Here is a 13,398-nt window from a genome sequence, read left to right on the forward strand (position 1 = left end):
ACATCACCATACTCATCTCAAACTCTGATTGCATCATCTTCACAAAACCATCTTTCCCCTTCTAAGAAGTCGAATCATATATGATGTCATTTACATAAATTCACATAATAGCGGTGTTGCCTTTCTCATTCTTTATAAACAGTGCTATGTCAACCTTGCCTCTTTGATAACTTTGATCAAGAAAAAACATTGACAGCCACTCGTACCATGTTGTAGGTGCCTACTTCAAGTCATGATGAGCGTTAGTGAGCTTAAACAGGTAGTTTGTATGTTTAAGATACTCAAATCCCTTGAATTGTTTTACGTACACTTGATATTAAAATAAGTTGCAATAGCAAAAAGCAATGTTCTGACCTCAAATCTAGCCACTCTCGCCATAGTGCATCCCTTCTACCTGAGTATATATCTGAACTATAAGCCTTACTTTTCATCTAACTTGTTTTTAAGATTCATTTGGTCCCAATCGCATTGCAATTAACTAGTCTTAGTACAGGTGGTCACACATTGATTAGACCCTTGAATAGTTTGAATCCAATCCTCATCCCTCAAAGCTTCTATTCCGATTCAAATTAAATTTTATATTTTTAAAAAACTTAATTATAAAAATATTTTAAAAGCAATAGAACCGATCACAAAAACTTACGAAAATCACATCAACCTAATTAAATATTTTTAATTTAAAAGCTATTTGAAACATTCAACATTATAATTCCAATGAGGAGAATCCAGCAAAAATCTAGAAAGTAGCTATCAAATAATAATGGGAATAAAAATATACAAAAAAAGAAGACCAAAACAAAAGTGAAAATGTCCAACAGGACAATTTCAGTGACTCGAACAAAACCAAGATACAATGTTCTTGTTTTCATTTTTTTTAATAATTCTAAGATTACAACACAACTGGATCCCTCTGGATCTTTCAATGTACACAAAATAACTTGAATCTCTATTAGCCCCCCAAAAAACACAGTTCCATCGTGTGAGGAAAAAAAAAAGAACAGTTCAGACATCTATTTACCGATATGAGTAGTCATCCCCATGATATTGACGAACTTGAACCAAGTGATTATCCTCGGCAAAAAAGAATTGTCAAAGACCAACCCATTTTACCCATCTGAAGATCCGACCGACCCGGAAAGGCAACTCGTAATCTTTGACGACTGCTGGTTCCCTTCTTGCAGCCTCAGACTCAGACCATACGTAAACCCCACGTTCTTGCCTGCTTCCAGGTACAGTGTTGTCGAGTATAACAGCCACAATGAAAGCTATTACCATGTGTAATGATAGCAATGTGTTCATAATGTAATTTACCTACAAAAAAAGGACATTAATGAAAAGTCTGCTTGGATCTTGGTAACATATGACAGCAAGCTATGATTTAGAATATATTCAAGGGGATAAGGCAACATTTATAATTTTTTAAGTGATGACATGACACAATATCAAAGTGCCACATCCAAAATCGAGAAAAATTGCTGAGTTTTCAATGACCAAGTTGGGAAAAGTATCAACAGACGAGCAATTAAGAGAATGAAGAATCTGGGAAACATAGCATGCAACTACAAACTCTTACAAGAGAAGAGAAGGGGGAATTCTAATGCAAGTCCTACCGGTCTTCATTATATCCTTTCCATTTTTCACCAATAAGTACAAAAAATGGATAGAAAATGCAAATATCCAATTAATGGCTAAATCAAAGTTAATAAGATGCATACCCCTTCATATTTAGTGCGGAAAGGCCCATGTGATGTCACAATATATGGTTGAAAATAACTTGGAACAGACAAATTGGAATTCGGAGAGATGCCATACTGCTGAAAGTAAGCTGGTATCGAGAGGGAGAAAAATAAAGATAATCCAACTATTATGATATTCCGAGAGCTTCCTGCCTCACTATAACGTAGATTTGACAAACCCAAAGCTGCAAGCATCGCCCACATGAAGCACAGGAGAGCCGCAACCATGACTTCAGGAATTGAAGCAATAAAACCTCCAACTTTACCTGTGTACGACAAGAAGGCAGTGTATACAAATTAAGGAAGCAAAAAAAAGATGAGCTTCAAATCTGAACCATTAGATCCAAATCATATGTACAAGGCATTGCAAATTTATGAGATGAAACAATTGAACTTATTAATGACATATATCCCTGGACCTTTGCATATAGAATTCGAAAATTCAATTAAAACAAGCAACTCATATGAGCCTAGGGCTTACTTTAAAATGAAGCCCAGTCTGCCACCATCAGACTAAATGGCAAGCACCATTTATCCCCATGGGATAACATTTTTCTCCGTATTGTTTGCTCAATGCCACCATTGATGTTAAAAGAGAATACCATTTTATGGAAGTATGAGACAGGAAGTTACTTCGCAAATCAAATGCCACAAACATGCCTAGCAATAATCCTCCTATCATTATGTGCTAGGCTTTTATTCTAAAAGAAACTCTCAAAGACAAAGATCTTGTAAAACTATCATTATAAACCGGATATATAAAAATATAAAAGCAATTATAAAAGACAGCAATATAATGACAACTGGTAGCTTAACAATTATGAATGAAAATAAAACCCACAAGATATGTGACCTCCAAATAAAGCAGAAAAGATCAATCCAAGAAGTCATTAAAAGTAAATTCGATTTCTCTTTACTATTTGATCTACGCAAACAAGGTTATATCATCAGCTTTGACAGATTAACAAGGATTATTACAAATTTTAGCATCATGGAGCAATCTGAAAATTCCAAAAGGAAGCATGACTGAAACGTACCTACAAGGGATAAGACTATCAAAACACATGCGCCCAATTCAACAGCCCTGCGGCTTCCCATCTTTGTTACTGCAATTGTATGCACATTTTCAGTAAGCGTTGTAGATCCTGTTCCTGTACCCCAGAGACCAGCTAATATACTGGATAGACCCTCAAGACCAATTCCTCTGCTAACAACACCGGGAGTTGGAGGTCTGGATGACACCAGCAATGATGACGCATGGTATGAGCCAACCTAAGAAATTCAGAAACACGAGTACATTCAGGGTCATATTTGCAACTTGAGGAAAAGTGCATGTTTTTTCATCAACTTTGTGAAATGAATTTAAACCATGGCAACTTCAGGTAAACATGAATTCTTTTAGAGTTCAATAGTCCCTGGATGTGAATCAGTATTGTTAACACAGCCACCATTTAGACCCTGGGGAACTTCAAGAACAGATATGAAGGCATGCAAGAGATATACATGCATGCATATGCTAGCTTAGGTAATTTAATTGTCCACAAGTTTTCATAAAGTGCAAGTGCTTCCATAAATCTAGAAAATGAATTTTAATCTATTGCAATTTCAGGCCAACATGAATTCTTTTATGGTTTAATGGTTTAAGATGTGAGGCAGTTTGGCTAATATGAGCACCAGCTCCACCTATGGCACTTCAAAAACTGCATACATATTATGAAAGGCATGCAAACAGATATACATGCATGCATATGATAGCTTAGACAATTTTATAATCCACAAGCTTTCCAAAGTTTTGCAAAATAACCGATAGGACACAGTAGTAATACCATAACGTAAGAATCGGCTAAATTAAACCAAGGTGATTGAAACCCCTAAGAGGAATCTAACCCAATGATCATAATATATTAAAATAAAACCTGTGCACTTGGATTGGCACTTCAAATGGGATGATAGAGAACTGGCATCTCAGTCAACAGATAAATGATTACAACAATTTGTTATTCCCTCCTTGAACACTTTAATACCTAAACTTTTGCCCTTCACTTTACCATCTTAGCAGTCTTTCTTGGCATATGTTTCAGACTCTTATGTGCTATTCCCAGAACCATGGTTAAGAGAGCACTTTTTATTTTTTAATTTCCCATCTTTCTTGGTAGGTCAGACCCAAAATCATTGTCTATATACAGTCAATAATGACAATAAAAAAATTATCGCTTTTATTTGCATGGAAATTCCAGGATCTTCCAAAACAAAGTAACTAATGATAACCCACATCAGATAACATGAATCGCCAGTAATGCAACTCAGGAAGAAAAATTAGAATCTATACCACAAGTTCAAATTGCAATAAATGTCATAGATGATAGAAAACTAACCGAATCTACTGAGGCAATTATTGAAACCACACACATAACAATGGCCATTTTCCAGTGGAAGACAGGAGTTCCCCATTGTAATGGATAAGGAAACCTAAACCATGGGGAAGATTTGAATGCATGTGATGTATCAACCCTACAGTGCTTCATCCTCGAAACATGCTTTCTGCAATGCTCTGATACTATATTTGAGGAAGGTATATTGGTATCACAGCCTTTATGGCTATAGGCTCCTGCCTCAGTGAGAAGAAAAGCAGCTGCCCATGTGATTACAAGGCCCAATGGGACCTGGTAGTTAGCAGAAAAGCCAGATCATGGTCAGAAAATGTGTCAAAACATTAAAAATGTACACCAAAAAGCTAAAATAAACATGCAGAACAATGATGTTACAAACTTACCGCATATATTAGAAATATGCGATGGCCGAGAACAGATATCTTACGAAGATACTGCAAAAATGGAAAAATTTTCAGATATGATTGCCAATAAAGAAACACCCAGATCAAAGTTATTTTGGCATTCAATCAACAATGATATGATTGCCAATAATTAGAAAGAACAAAAGCTTTGAAAAAAGTAAAACGAGTTTAAAAAAACTTACAAGAGAAAAAATAATAACCAACAATATCTGCACAGCACCAATCTCAAGACAGTTCCCCACTTGTGGGAAACCATAACTATAAAAAGAAATTCCAACAGCTGCAACAGTAGGTGCAACGACTACAGGATTGATTAACCTGAAAAAAGAAATACAAATGAACTTGATATGTGCATACCACTGATTCAACAAATTTTAGTGCACGTAGAATTAGCATGATACAAAAAAAAACAGCTGAATTATGTTGTGTGGAAATTATTTTTGGTTTCACATGAGGTTTAGAGATGGCTAATCTATTTTTTTGCCTAAACGTTAAAGTTGATATTTGAGATTAATTAAAGAAAAATTGTATAAAAAAGGGTTACATACAGATTTGGCCCCAGTACTATGTATTCTGTCAGTTTGATATCTGAAAAGTTAAAATTTGAAATTAAGCACCTAACCATTAATTCCATCAAGAACTTTGACCAAACGTATTACACCAGCTGAAGTGGACATAACACCCAAAAAATCTGACTAAGTGGCAAAACAACCTAGTTATCACCGCATCATATCAACATGAAAAAATAAAAAAGGAAATTTCTTTTAAAATGTTTCAGAAAATAAAAAGGGAAAATGGTATGTATAATTCCAAGATTCAAAATAAAAAAAAGTTAAAAATTAAAAAAATGGTAAATTTTAAAGCCTTTACGGATGAATGGACAATATGAAGAGACTTTATGTTCAATCCTTTTCCTTAAAGAACCCTTCACTATCGATATATCAAATTCATGGTCAATCATATAGTTACTATATCCAGTTACTAATCTTACCGGTATTTGCCAATTCTCACCAGTAAAAGGACTTATGATATGGCAGCTAATTTTAGACTTCAGAGACTAGCAAATGAAATATACCTCAAGAATAATGACATTAGTCCACTATAACCAAGTAACGCCTGGAAAGCTGAAGCTATGATAATTGCACCTTGCAACTCCTTCATAATATGCTTGAAGTTCTGCCAAGTTGAAATGAGTCAACATTGTAGATGTCAAACAAACTCAAATGTTCCATTGCATAAAATGGAACTTAGAAAATGGAAAGGAACAATGATGATGCAAGAACAGAAATGATTTCAGCCCTTTACAGAAAGAAAAGAGTTAAATGTAACTAGATCAAATAACTAATTCCATCAGTTTGACAGTGTAATGTGAATCAAGTATAGAAAAAACAAATTATATTCATTAATTTGTAATTTAGAAACTCAGAAGGATTTTCATATCCAGGACAAATCTGCAAGATGCAAATTGATACCCCATGATTATTAGTTAGTAAACTATTTGTAATATTAATCCTAAAGAATGTTTAAATGGTCTATAAATATCCAGAATATTGGTTACTAAAACAACAATGCCTGGGTGATATCATTGGTATTTACTTCTCTATTCCAATTATTGGAGTTATTTACAAAGGACATACCTCAAAACCAAGTCCCAAATCAAACTCGGATTTCCAATATTAAATTTTAAGCCCTCCACATTTTCTTTGGTCAATTACTGTAAATAATAATCCTACTTCGGATGACAAAATCATGCACTTGAATCCTAATAGAAAAACTGCTGAATACATGAAATGGTAGTTTCTATTAATCAAATAATTTATAATCTGAAATAATTTATGAAATGGTAGATAAATGGAAATGAACACTTTTACTAAAGTGACCATGACCAGAAAACAGAAGCATACATTTCCATTTAGTCCTCGAAACTCTGGAGAGTTGATTATCGCTAATGCAGGAGCCAGGAAAACAAATGATGAACCTTGTATTAGAGGCAACCGTGACCCAAAGAAGGAATGCAATAGTGTGGTCACTCCAGACACAAAGAGCACCGTCGACACCACATTTGCAGTATCCTCCTACAACCACTAATCCAATCAGATCAAGCAGCTCACAGTCTACATTCCCAAACAAATGCGCTTCAAATTGAAATAGAACATAATTTAACCACTCACATAAGTGCCACCCATTGCAGGGACTATTACGAGTGGAATAAGAATCAATGAACCCAACATAGAAAGATAGTGCTGGAATCCATAAAGACCGATAGGAACTGAAAAAGAAAAAAAAATGAAACAGTTAAAACATAATTATTATCAAATCACCAAAAAATGCATTCTTGTAAAGTTGTAATAGCATCTAATCTATTTCGAAAAAACATAAATTTTTCTTACCCATTCGAAATGAACATAAATACATATAAAAGAATTTCTTAGTTTGGTACCAAATCAACAGTCTTATCACAAATTCACAAGCAATGATACATCAAAATTATCAATAATTTTATCCGTAAAATGAAACAAAGAGCGCATTGACCACACCCAAAACGGCTAATAAACCTACAAAAAGAAAGCTAGCAATAAATCATACAAATAAGTATAGCCACTAATCAACAAAAGCAAAGAATTTTCACTCCAAATAGAAAATAAATCAATAAATAAACAAGTAATATTCCAAAAATTAAATAAATAAGCATAGCCCATTTCAGTTGTCAATTCAGACAAATATGACAGTATATACAAGAAAAACCACAAAGACTAAATAAAAAAAATTTAAAAAGGTAAGGATCTTTTACTTTCAGGTAACGTGGAGGGGAAAAAAACTACAACAACAACAACAAACAAGCCACACTTGTAAAAAGAATCACAAACACCCATTTCAACAAACAAGTCGTTCATTCTCCCCCGGCTTTAAAAAGAAAGCAAAAGTGAAAAGTAAGAGAGAAAGTTACCAAGACCAGGAGTATCTCTAAGCTCATATTTCATATGTGAGTGCCTTCCAACGAAGCCTTCATCATCCACATTCTGTGGCAACACATCCACCACATCCTCATTCCTAGAAGGCCTCCTAGTCGGCTGCTGCGGCTGTGGCGCCGCCCCATTATTAACTGTATGTCCGTTAGCAGCGGCAGCTGAGCTCCCTTTATTCGTCCCATCCGCCTCCCTCCTCTTCTTCACCGACTGATCCTTCTCTGCTGGACCCTTCTCACTCACCGGCTGCTCCCCATTCACCACCGGTGGTACTGGCCGAGCCCGACCCGCTTCAAGATCAGGTTGGTTCTCATTCTCTCTAGACCTCGGAGGCAAAGCTATTTGACCGGAGTCACTCGCATTTGTTTCCCCGGAGAATTTAGGCTTAAACCCAGTTCTCTTTGCCCAAGATGAAGGCGGAACGGGAGCAGGAGGCCGTGTTACAGGTTTGGGTCGGGTTTTGGGGTCAGAACTCGACATTAGAAAAGAAAGAAGAGCAAAATCTCTTAGGGGGTCATAGCTTTTAAGCTTGTAGATGAATAATACAGATCTGGGGTTCCAAAAAGGAGCTCAAAAGGCAGTGATTTTTTAGGGTTTTTGAAGAGGTTTTCAAAGACTAGAAGAAGAGAAGTTTCTGTTGGGTTTGTAGTAAGAGAAAGGAAGAAAATGAGCTAACTTTAGACATTTTAGTACAGATAAAAGAGAAAGATAATAAAAAGGGGAAGTGGGAGAGTGAGGGAGTGAGAGAAGGGGGAACTGTTTGGTGAAGTGGAGTAAAGAAATTGAAAAGAGTAAAATGACAAAAGACAACAGAGACTGTGGTGGATGGAGCCAAGCCAAAACCGCGTTCTTTTTCCTACTTCATTTTCTTTTAACGGTGTTTGATTTTTTAAATTATCCGTTTATTATTAGGTACTACATTTATTATTATTATTATTATTAAAATATTTTACATTTTTATATTCATATTAAACATTTATATGTCTCGTGTATAAATTTGCCGAATCCAACTTTCCCCGATATAATAGGGATATTTTAATAATTACTGTAAGATATTTTAAAATATATATTTAATAAAATAAAATGCATATCAAAATACACCATATATGAAAAAATTTAATTGGATAAATTGGCCTATTTTTTTGAAAATTTAGTGTAATAAATTATTTTTAGCAAGAAAGCGCTTCCAACCTTTAAGCCGTATTATCTGACTCTTTCAATATCATTAGTTTCTAGTCTGGTTAAATATTAATGATTTTGTTTCATCAAAAAAATATTAATGATTTTGTCATCAGTCTCGAGTTCAATTCATCTTTCACTTACATTTGTATTTTTTATTTTTTATTTTATTTTAAGATTTTTTATTTTTAATTAATATTTTTAACATAGTAGCTCCATTGGTTAAATGGTTAAATAATATTGATTTTATCCTTTGCTTCCAGGTTCAATTCATATTCTTTAACACATTTGTAATTTTTATTTCATATTGTTTCAATTTTTTATTTTTAATTCATCTTTTTAATTAATAACTCTTTTATTTATAAAATAATTATTACAAATATCATTTTTTTAGTAAATATAATTTTTATATGTGTAATATTTATTCTTCAATCTATATCATGAGTGTAGTAAATTTTAGCATTATATATTTTTATATGTGTATTTATAATATTTCACATATAAATATAATGATATTTGAAATAATTAATTAAAATATTTCAAATATAAAAATATTTGAAATATCATACTACAATGTAGATGAAAATAACTATATTTGAAATATTTTACATATAAAAATAATAATTATATTTGAAATAATTATTTCATTTTATAACAGGTTTTTTACCCAACTAACACAAAAAAAAATTAAATATTTACAAGAATGACACAACTTCAAAAACAATGACGGGAATGACCTAAAATAAACAGTGTCAGACGAAGTCAGCACCCCCATGGCCAGCACTCAAGTCAATCATCCCCCAATCATTAGCTTCTAATTGCATGATCCATTAGTTAAATTGGTTCTTTTATCCGAGCTACTGACCACATAGCGCTTATGATTTATGACTCAATAAATAAGGTCCGAGTCAGTTTTAAATAAAACCAAATAATTTATTCTTTAAAAATATTTTTGAAGTCAGTGTCTTTAAAAATAATAATTATTCATTAGTTGTAAAAATTAAATTTGTCAAAATTAACAAATATAGGTTTTATTACGTGTATAGGATAAGTATCGGGTATTGAGGCCTCAACTCAATACTCCGAATATTTTTCTAACCATCGGATTAAACCATACTTGGATGCCTCCGGGTTTGGCACAGTGTCATTCATTCAGATGTTCGACTTAAGGTCGGATTTAATATTTGCCTTGGTAGAACGATGGCGCCTAGAGACCTATACATTCCATTTTCCGTGTAGGGAGTGTGGAGTGCAGAATAACACTGGAGGATGTATCGATTCAACTGGGGCTCTCGGTTGATGGACTTACAGTCATGAGGTATAGTAAAGTGGCTAATCCTTGGGGACTTTGCATGTAATGGCTCAAATTTAAGATTATCGGAATAGTGGTTTCGGGACCACAAATCTGATGAGGAAATTTTATTTTTCTTATATTTTTATGGTCTATGATTTCACAAAATGATTTCGTGAAAATTTCGTTCGAAAATTTCGACGTTTGGGCACTCAATTTAGTTAAAAGGACTAAATTGTAAAAAGTGTAAAAGTTGAGTTCTACATGTTAGAGGTGTCCAATTGTTATGAAACTTTAAATTGAAGGTCCTTATATGTCAATTAGACCATTGGTAACTTGGTAGACAAAAATGGACATGAAATAAGTGAAATAGAAAATTTTTAAGTTAGGGGCAATTTGATAATCTAGTAATAAAAAGAATTAAAAGGGAAAAAGATGGCAAAAATCATCTTCTTCTTCATTAGGACGAAATCAGCAAGGGGGGGAGCCATAGTTAGGGTTTTCAAGCTTCCAAGCTCCATAGTAAGTGATCCTAAGTCCCGTTTTTAATGTTCTTTACGTTTTTGAGATCCCGGTAGCTTAATTCAGCTTATTTTAGCAATAATTTAACCCAGGGTTTTTATTTGGTAAAATACGCATAGGTGAAAAGTGTTTATTTTGATGTTTTATGATAGAATATGAAACTAGAAATTATGTTAAACAACTTTTGCTAGCCGATTTTAAACGAAAACGAGTAAAATGACATAATCGGTAAAAATACCTAATGTTCATAAGTACATGTTAGTGTGGGAATTTGATGTTTCCATAGAAGGGAAAAATGTTCAGCATGTCACAAAACATAAGAATAAGGGATGAAGTTTAATTTCTGAGCCTTGGGGCAAAAATGTAATTATGTAAAAGTTTAGGGGCAAAATCGTAATTTTAAAAAAGTTATAGTCGAGGGCTGTTTTGATGAAAGTGAGTATTAAATAAGTTAAATTTGCTATTTTAGATCAAGAAGAATGAAACTCGAGGTTAGACAAAGGGAAGAATAAAGTTGAAGACTAAGTTGGTGAATTGGACTATATTTGATACCGAGGTAAGTTTACGGTAAATAAATACAATATTTTAATAATAATTATTAATGTTGTTATTTTCCAGCAATTATATATTTATTTCATGAATTTATTTGATGATGACCCAAGCATGAAATGGTAGAGAATAAAAATTAAAAAGTCCCGTTGATACATAAGGATAGTATTGGATACAAATGTCATGACATTTGGGTAAAGAGATCCCATGTAAGACCATGTCTGGGACATGGCATTGGCATCCTTGAGATCATGAGAGGTCCCATATAAGACCATGTCTGGGACATGGCGTTGGCACCGAGATGAGAGGTCTCATATAAGACCATGTCTAGGACATGGCGTTGGCACCGAGATGAGAGGTCCCCTATAAGACCATGTCTTGGACATGGCATGGGCACCGAGATGAGAACATCCCATGTAAGACCATGTCTGGGACATGGCTTTGGCATGTTATTATCAGAAGAGACCCGAGTATCCTTATTGTTCCAATGTAGCTCAATGGGCTAATAAGCGAATCATATTCATGAAAGTTCAGTTTAAAGCATAAATGGCAAGCTCAGGTAAGTTATAAGAGTTAAGAACTTATTATACTATCAATTGATGTTCAACGATGCAGCAAGAGATGAGTAAGTTATGCACACAAGTATTCTAAGTAAATAAGCAAGAGAACTAGAATGAGATTAACTAAAGAGTAAACTAGAGATATAGTCACTTGAGTTTAATTATTTGTGTTTAATGTTGTTATTTATTTGCTAGTAAACTTACTAAGCTTTATGCTTACTTCTTTTATTTCTCTTTCCCTTATAGTATTGCAAAACTACTTCAAGGATCCTAAAGAAGTCGGAGATCGTCCACACTATCAACCACAACTGCTCGGTATTTTATGTCAAAACATGTTTGAGTTATGGCATGTATAGGGATTTAGTTATTTTGTATGTTTGTAATGATGATTTTGCTAATGAATGATGTGTAAGCATTTGATGATGTATGGTCATTAAATTGGTTAAGTATGAAGGTGTTTGTTGTTATGAAAGATTAGGTGATAAATTATGCATGGAAATCATGAAAGGGTAAATTTTTGCAAAGAAACAGAATTCAGGCAGCAACAGTGACGTGACTTTGAAAAATCACCTAGGATAGTATAAAATGAATTAGAGGGTGAATGATATATGGAAATAAATATTGTTGAGTATATTTTCATGGAAAAATAACGGTGTAGCAAAAGGAATTTTATATTTTAATATATGTGAATTTTAGTGAGACAAGGTCAGAACTGTTTTTGGAGTCCCCTATTACGAGTTTAGAAAATCATTAAAAATTGTATAAAAATGGTTATGAGTTATAGTTTATATGTGTAGATTCCTTATTGAGTCTATTTTCTGTAGAAATAAGTAAGAACTTCATATGAAAATCCTACAGTGAGAAAATTTATTTTTAGTGACAAGAGGTCAGGGCAGTCTATTGGTGAAATAGGGGAGACTTTAACTAATAAACTGTACTAATTGGCTAAACCAAAAATTCTAATAAAACTATGGTAAGTAGAAATATGAGTCTAGTTTCAGGGAAAATTTATGGAATTAAATTTTGAGTTCCGTAGCTCGAGTTATACTTAATTTTGTAACTGCTGCGCGATTGGACAGATTTGCTGTAAATAGTGAAATAAATTTTCAAACTAAGTTTTTATGCTCCGAATTAGTAAGATAAGCTAAGTAATGCCTCGTGCTCGATTCCGGAAATGGTATTGGGTAAGGGTGTTACAATTTTGGTATCAGAGCAGGTTTAGTCGGTTCTCGGAAATATGCATTATGAATAAGAGTCTACCTATACATGCCATACTTATATATTTTGATAGTGTGATAACTCCTGACGATTTTAAAATGTTTTCTTTTATAGTTATGGATCCTGAACGAGCTAGTGCTGATGAAGTAGAGAGTAATGCACCTACTTCCGCAGAAAGGACGGCGCCACTAGATGTTAATGTTAGTGAAAGACCTACATCAGTTAGACAAGGAAGAGAAGCTAGAGAAGCCTTCTTCCAAGCCATGAATGATTGGTTTGCCGAGTTCGTTCGTACAAATCTGACTGTAAGACCTCCACCCCCTCAAGATTCACAGGTCCCCATGTAGCTTCCCCAGCTACAGTTATAGTCATCAGGGAGAGACCACCTGTTGATAAGATTAAGAAGCAAGGGGCTGAAGAATTTCGGGCTACGAAAGATGATGATGCAGAAAAAGTAGAATTCTGGCTTGAGAATACCATCAGGGTTTTTGAAGAATTATCTTGTACACCGGAAGAATGTATGAAGTGTGTTGTTTCACTTCTTCGAGATTCAGCTTATCATTGGTGGAAAACCCTCGTGTCA

At 33.9% G+C, this 13,398-nt stretch overlaps 1 protein-coding gene across 1 annotated transcript; it reads right to left on the reverse strand.

Annotated features, from left to right (window-relative positions):
* Positions 1-735: 735 nt before the first annotated feature.
* Positions 736-8,335, reverse strand: LOC107954155 (nucleobase-ascorbate transporter 12). The gene is made up of 10 exons (XM_016889634.2): positions 7,478-8,335; positions 6,702-6,799; positions 6,435-6,605; positions 5,606-5,706; positions 4,713-4,848; positions 4,510-4,560; positions 4,112-4,399; positions 2,774-3,008; positions 1,716-2,002; positions 736-1,311 (listed from the first exon to the last, which is right to left on the reverse strand). The coding sequence occupies exons 1-10, from the start codon at positions 7,974-7,976 to the stop codon at positions 1,090-1,092; spliced, it is 2,088 nt and encodes a 695-aa protein (XP_016745123.1). The 5' UTR covers positions 7,977-8,335; the 3' UTR covers positions 736-1,089.
* Between the last annotated feature and the right edge of the window lie 5,063 nt (positions 8,336-13,398).

Source organism: Gossypium hirsutum, chromosome D07, assembly GCF_007990345.1.
Source record: "Gossypium hirsutum isolate 1008001.06 chromosome D07, Gossypium_hirsutum_v2.1, whole genome shotgun sequence".
NCBI classification, from domain to species: domain Eukaryota; kingdom Viridiplantae; phylum Streptophyta; class Magnoliopsida; order Malvales; family Malvaceae; genus Gossypium; species Gossypium hirsutum.

Bases quoted from the DNA above. Each gene is read 5' to 3' on its own strand.
- LOC107954155 (XM_016889634.2), bottom strand. From the start codon at position 7,976: ATGTCGAGTTCTGACCCCAAAACCCGACCCAAACCTGTAACACGGCCT. The intron at 6,606-6,701 runs GTGAGTGGTTAA...TAGTGGTTGTAG, and splicing joins CTGCAATGGGTGGCACTTAT to GAGGATACTGCAAATGTGGT. The intron at 4,849-5,605 runs GTATATTTCATT...TTCTTTTTTCAG, and splicing joins CTAATGTCATTATTCTTGAG to GTTAATCAATCCTGTAGTCG.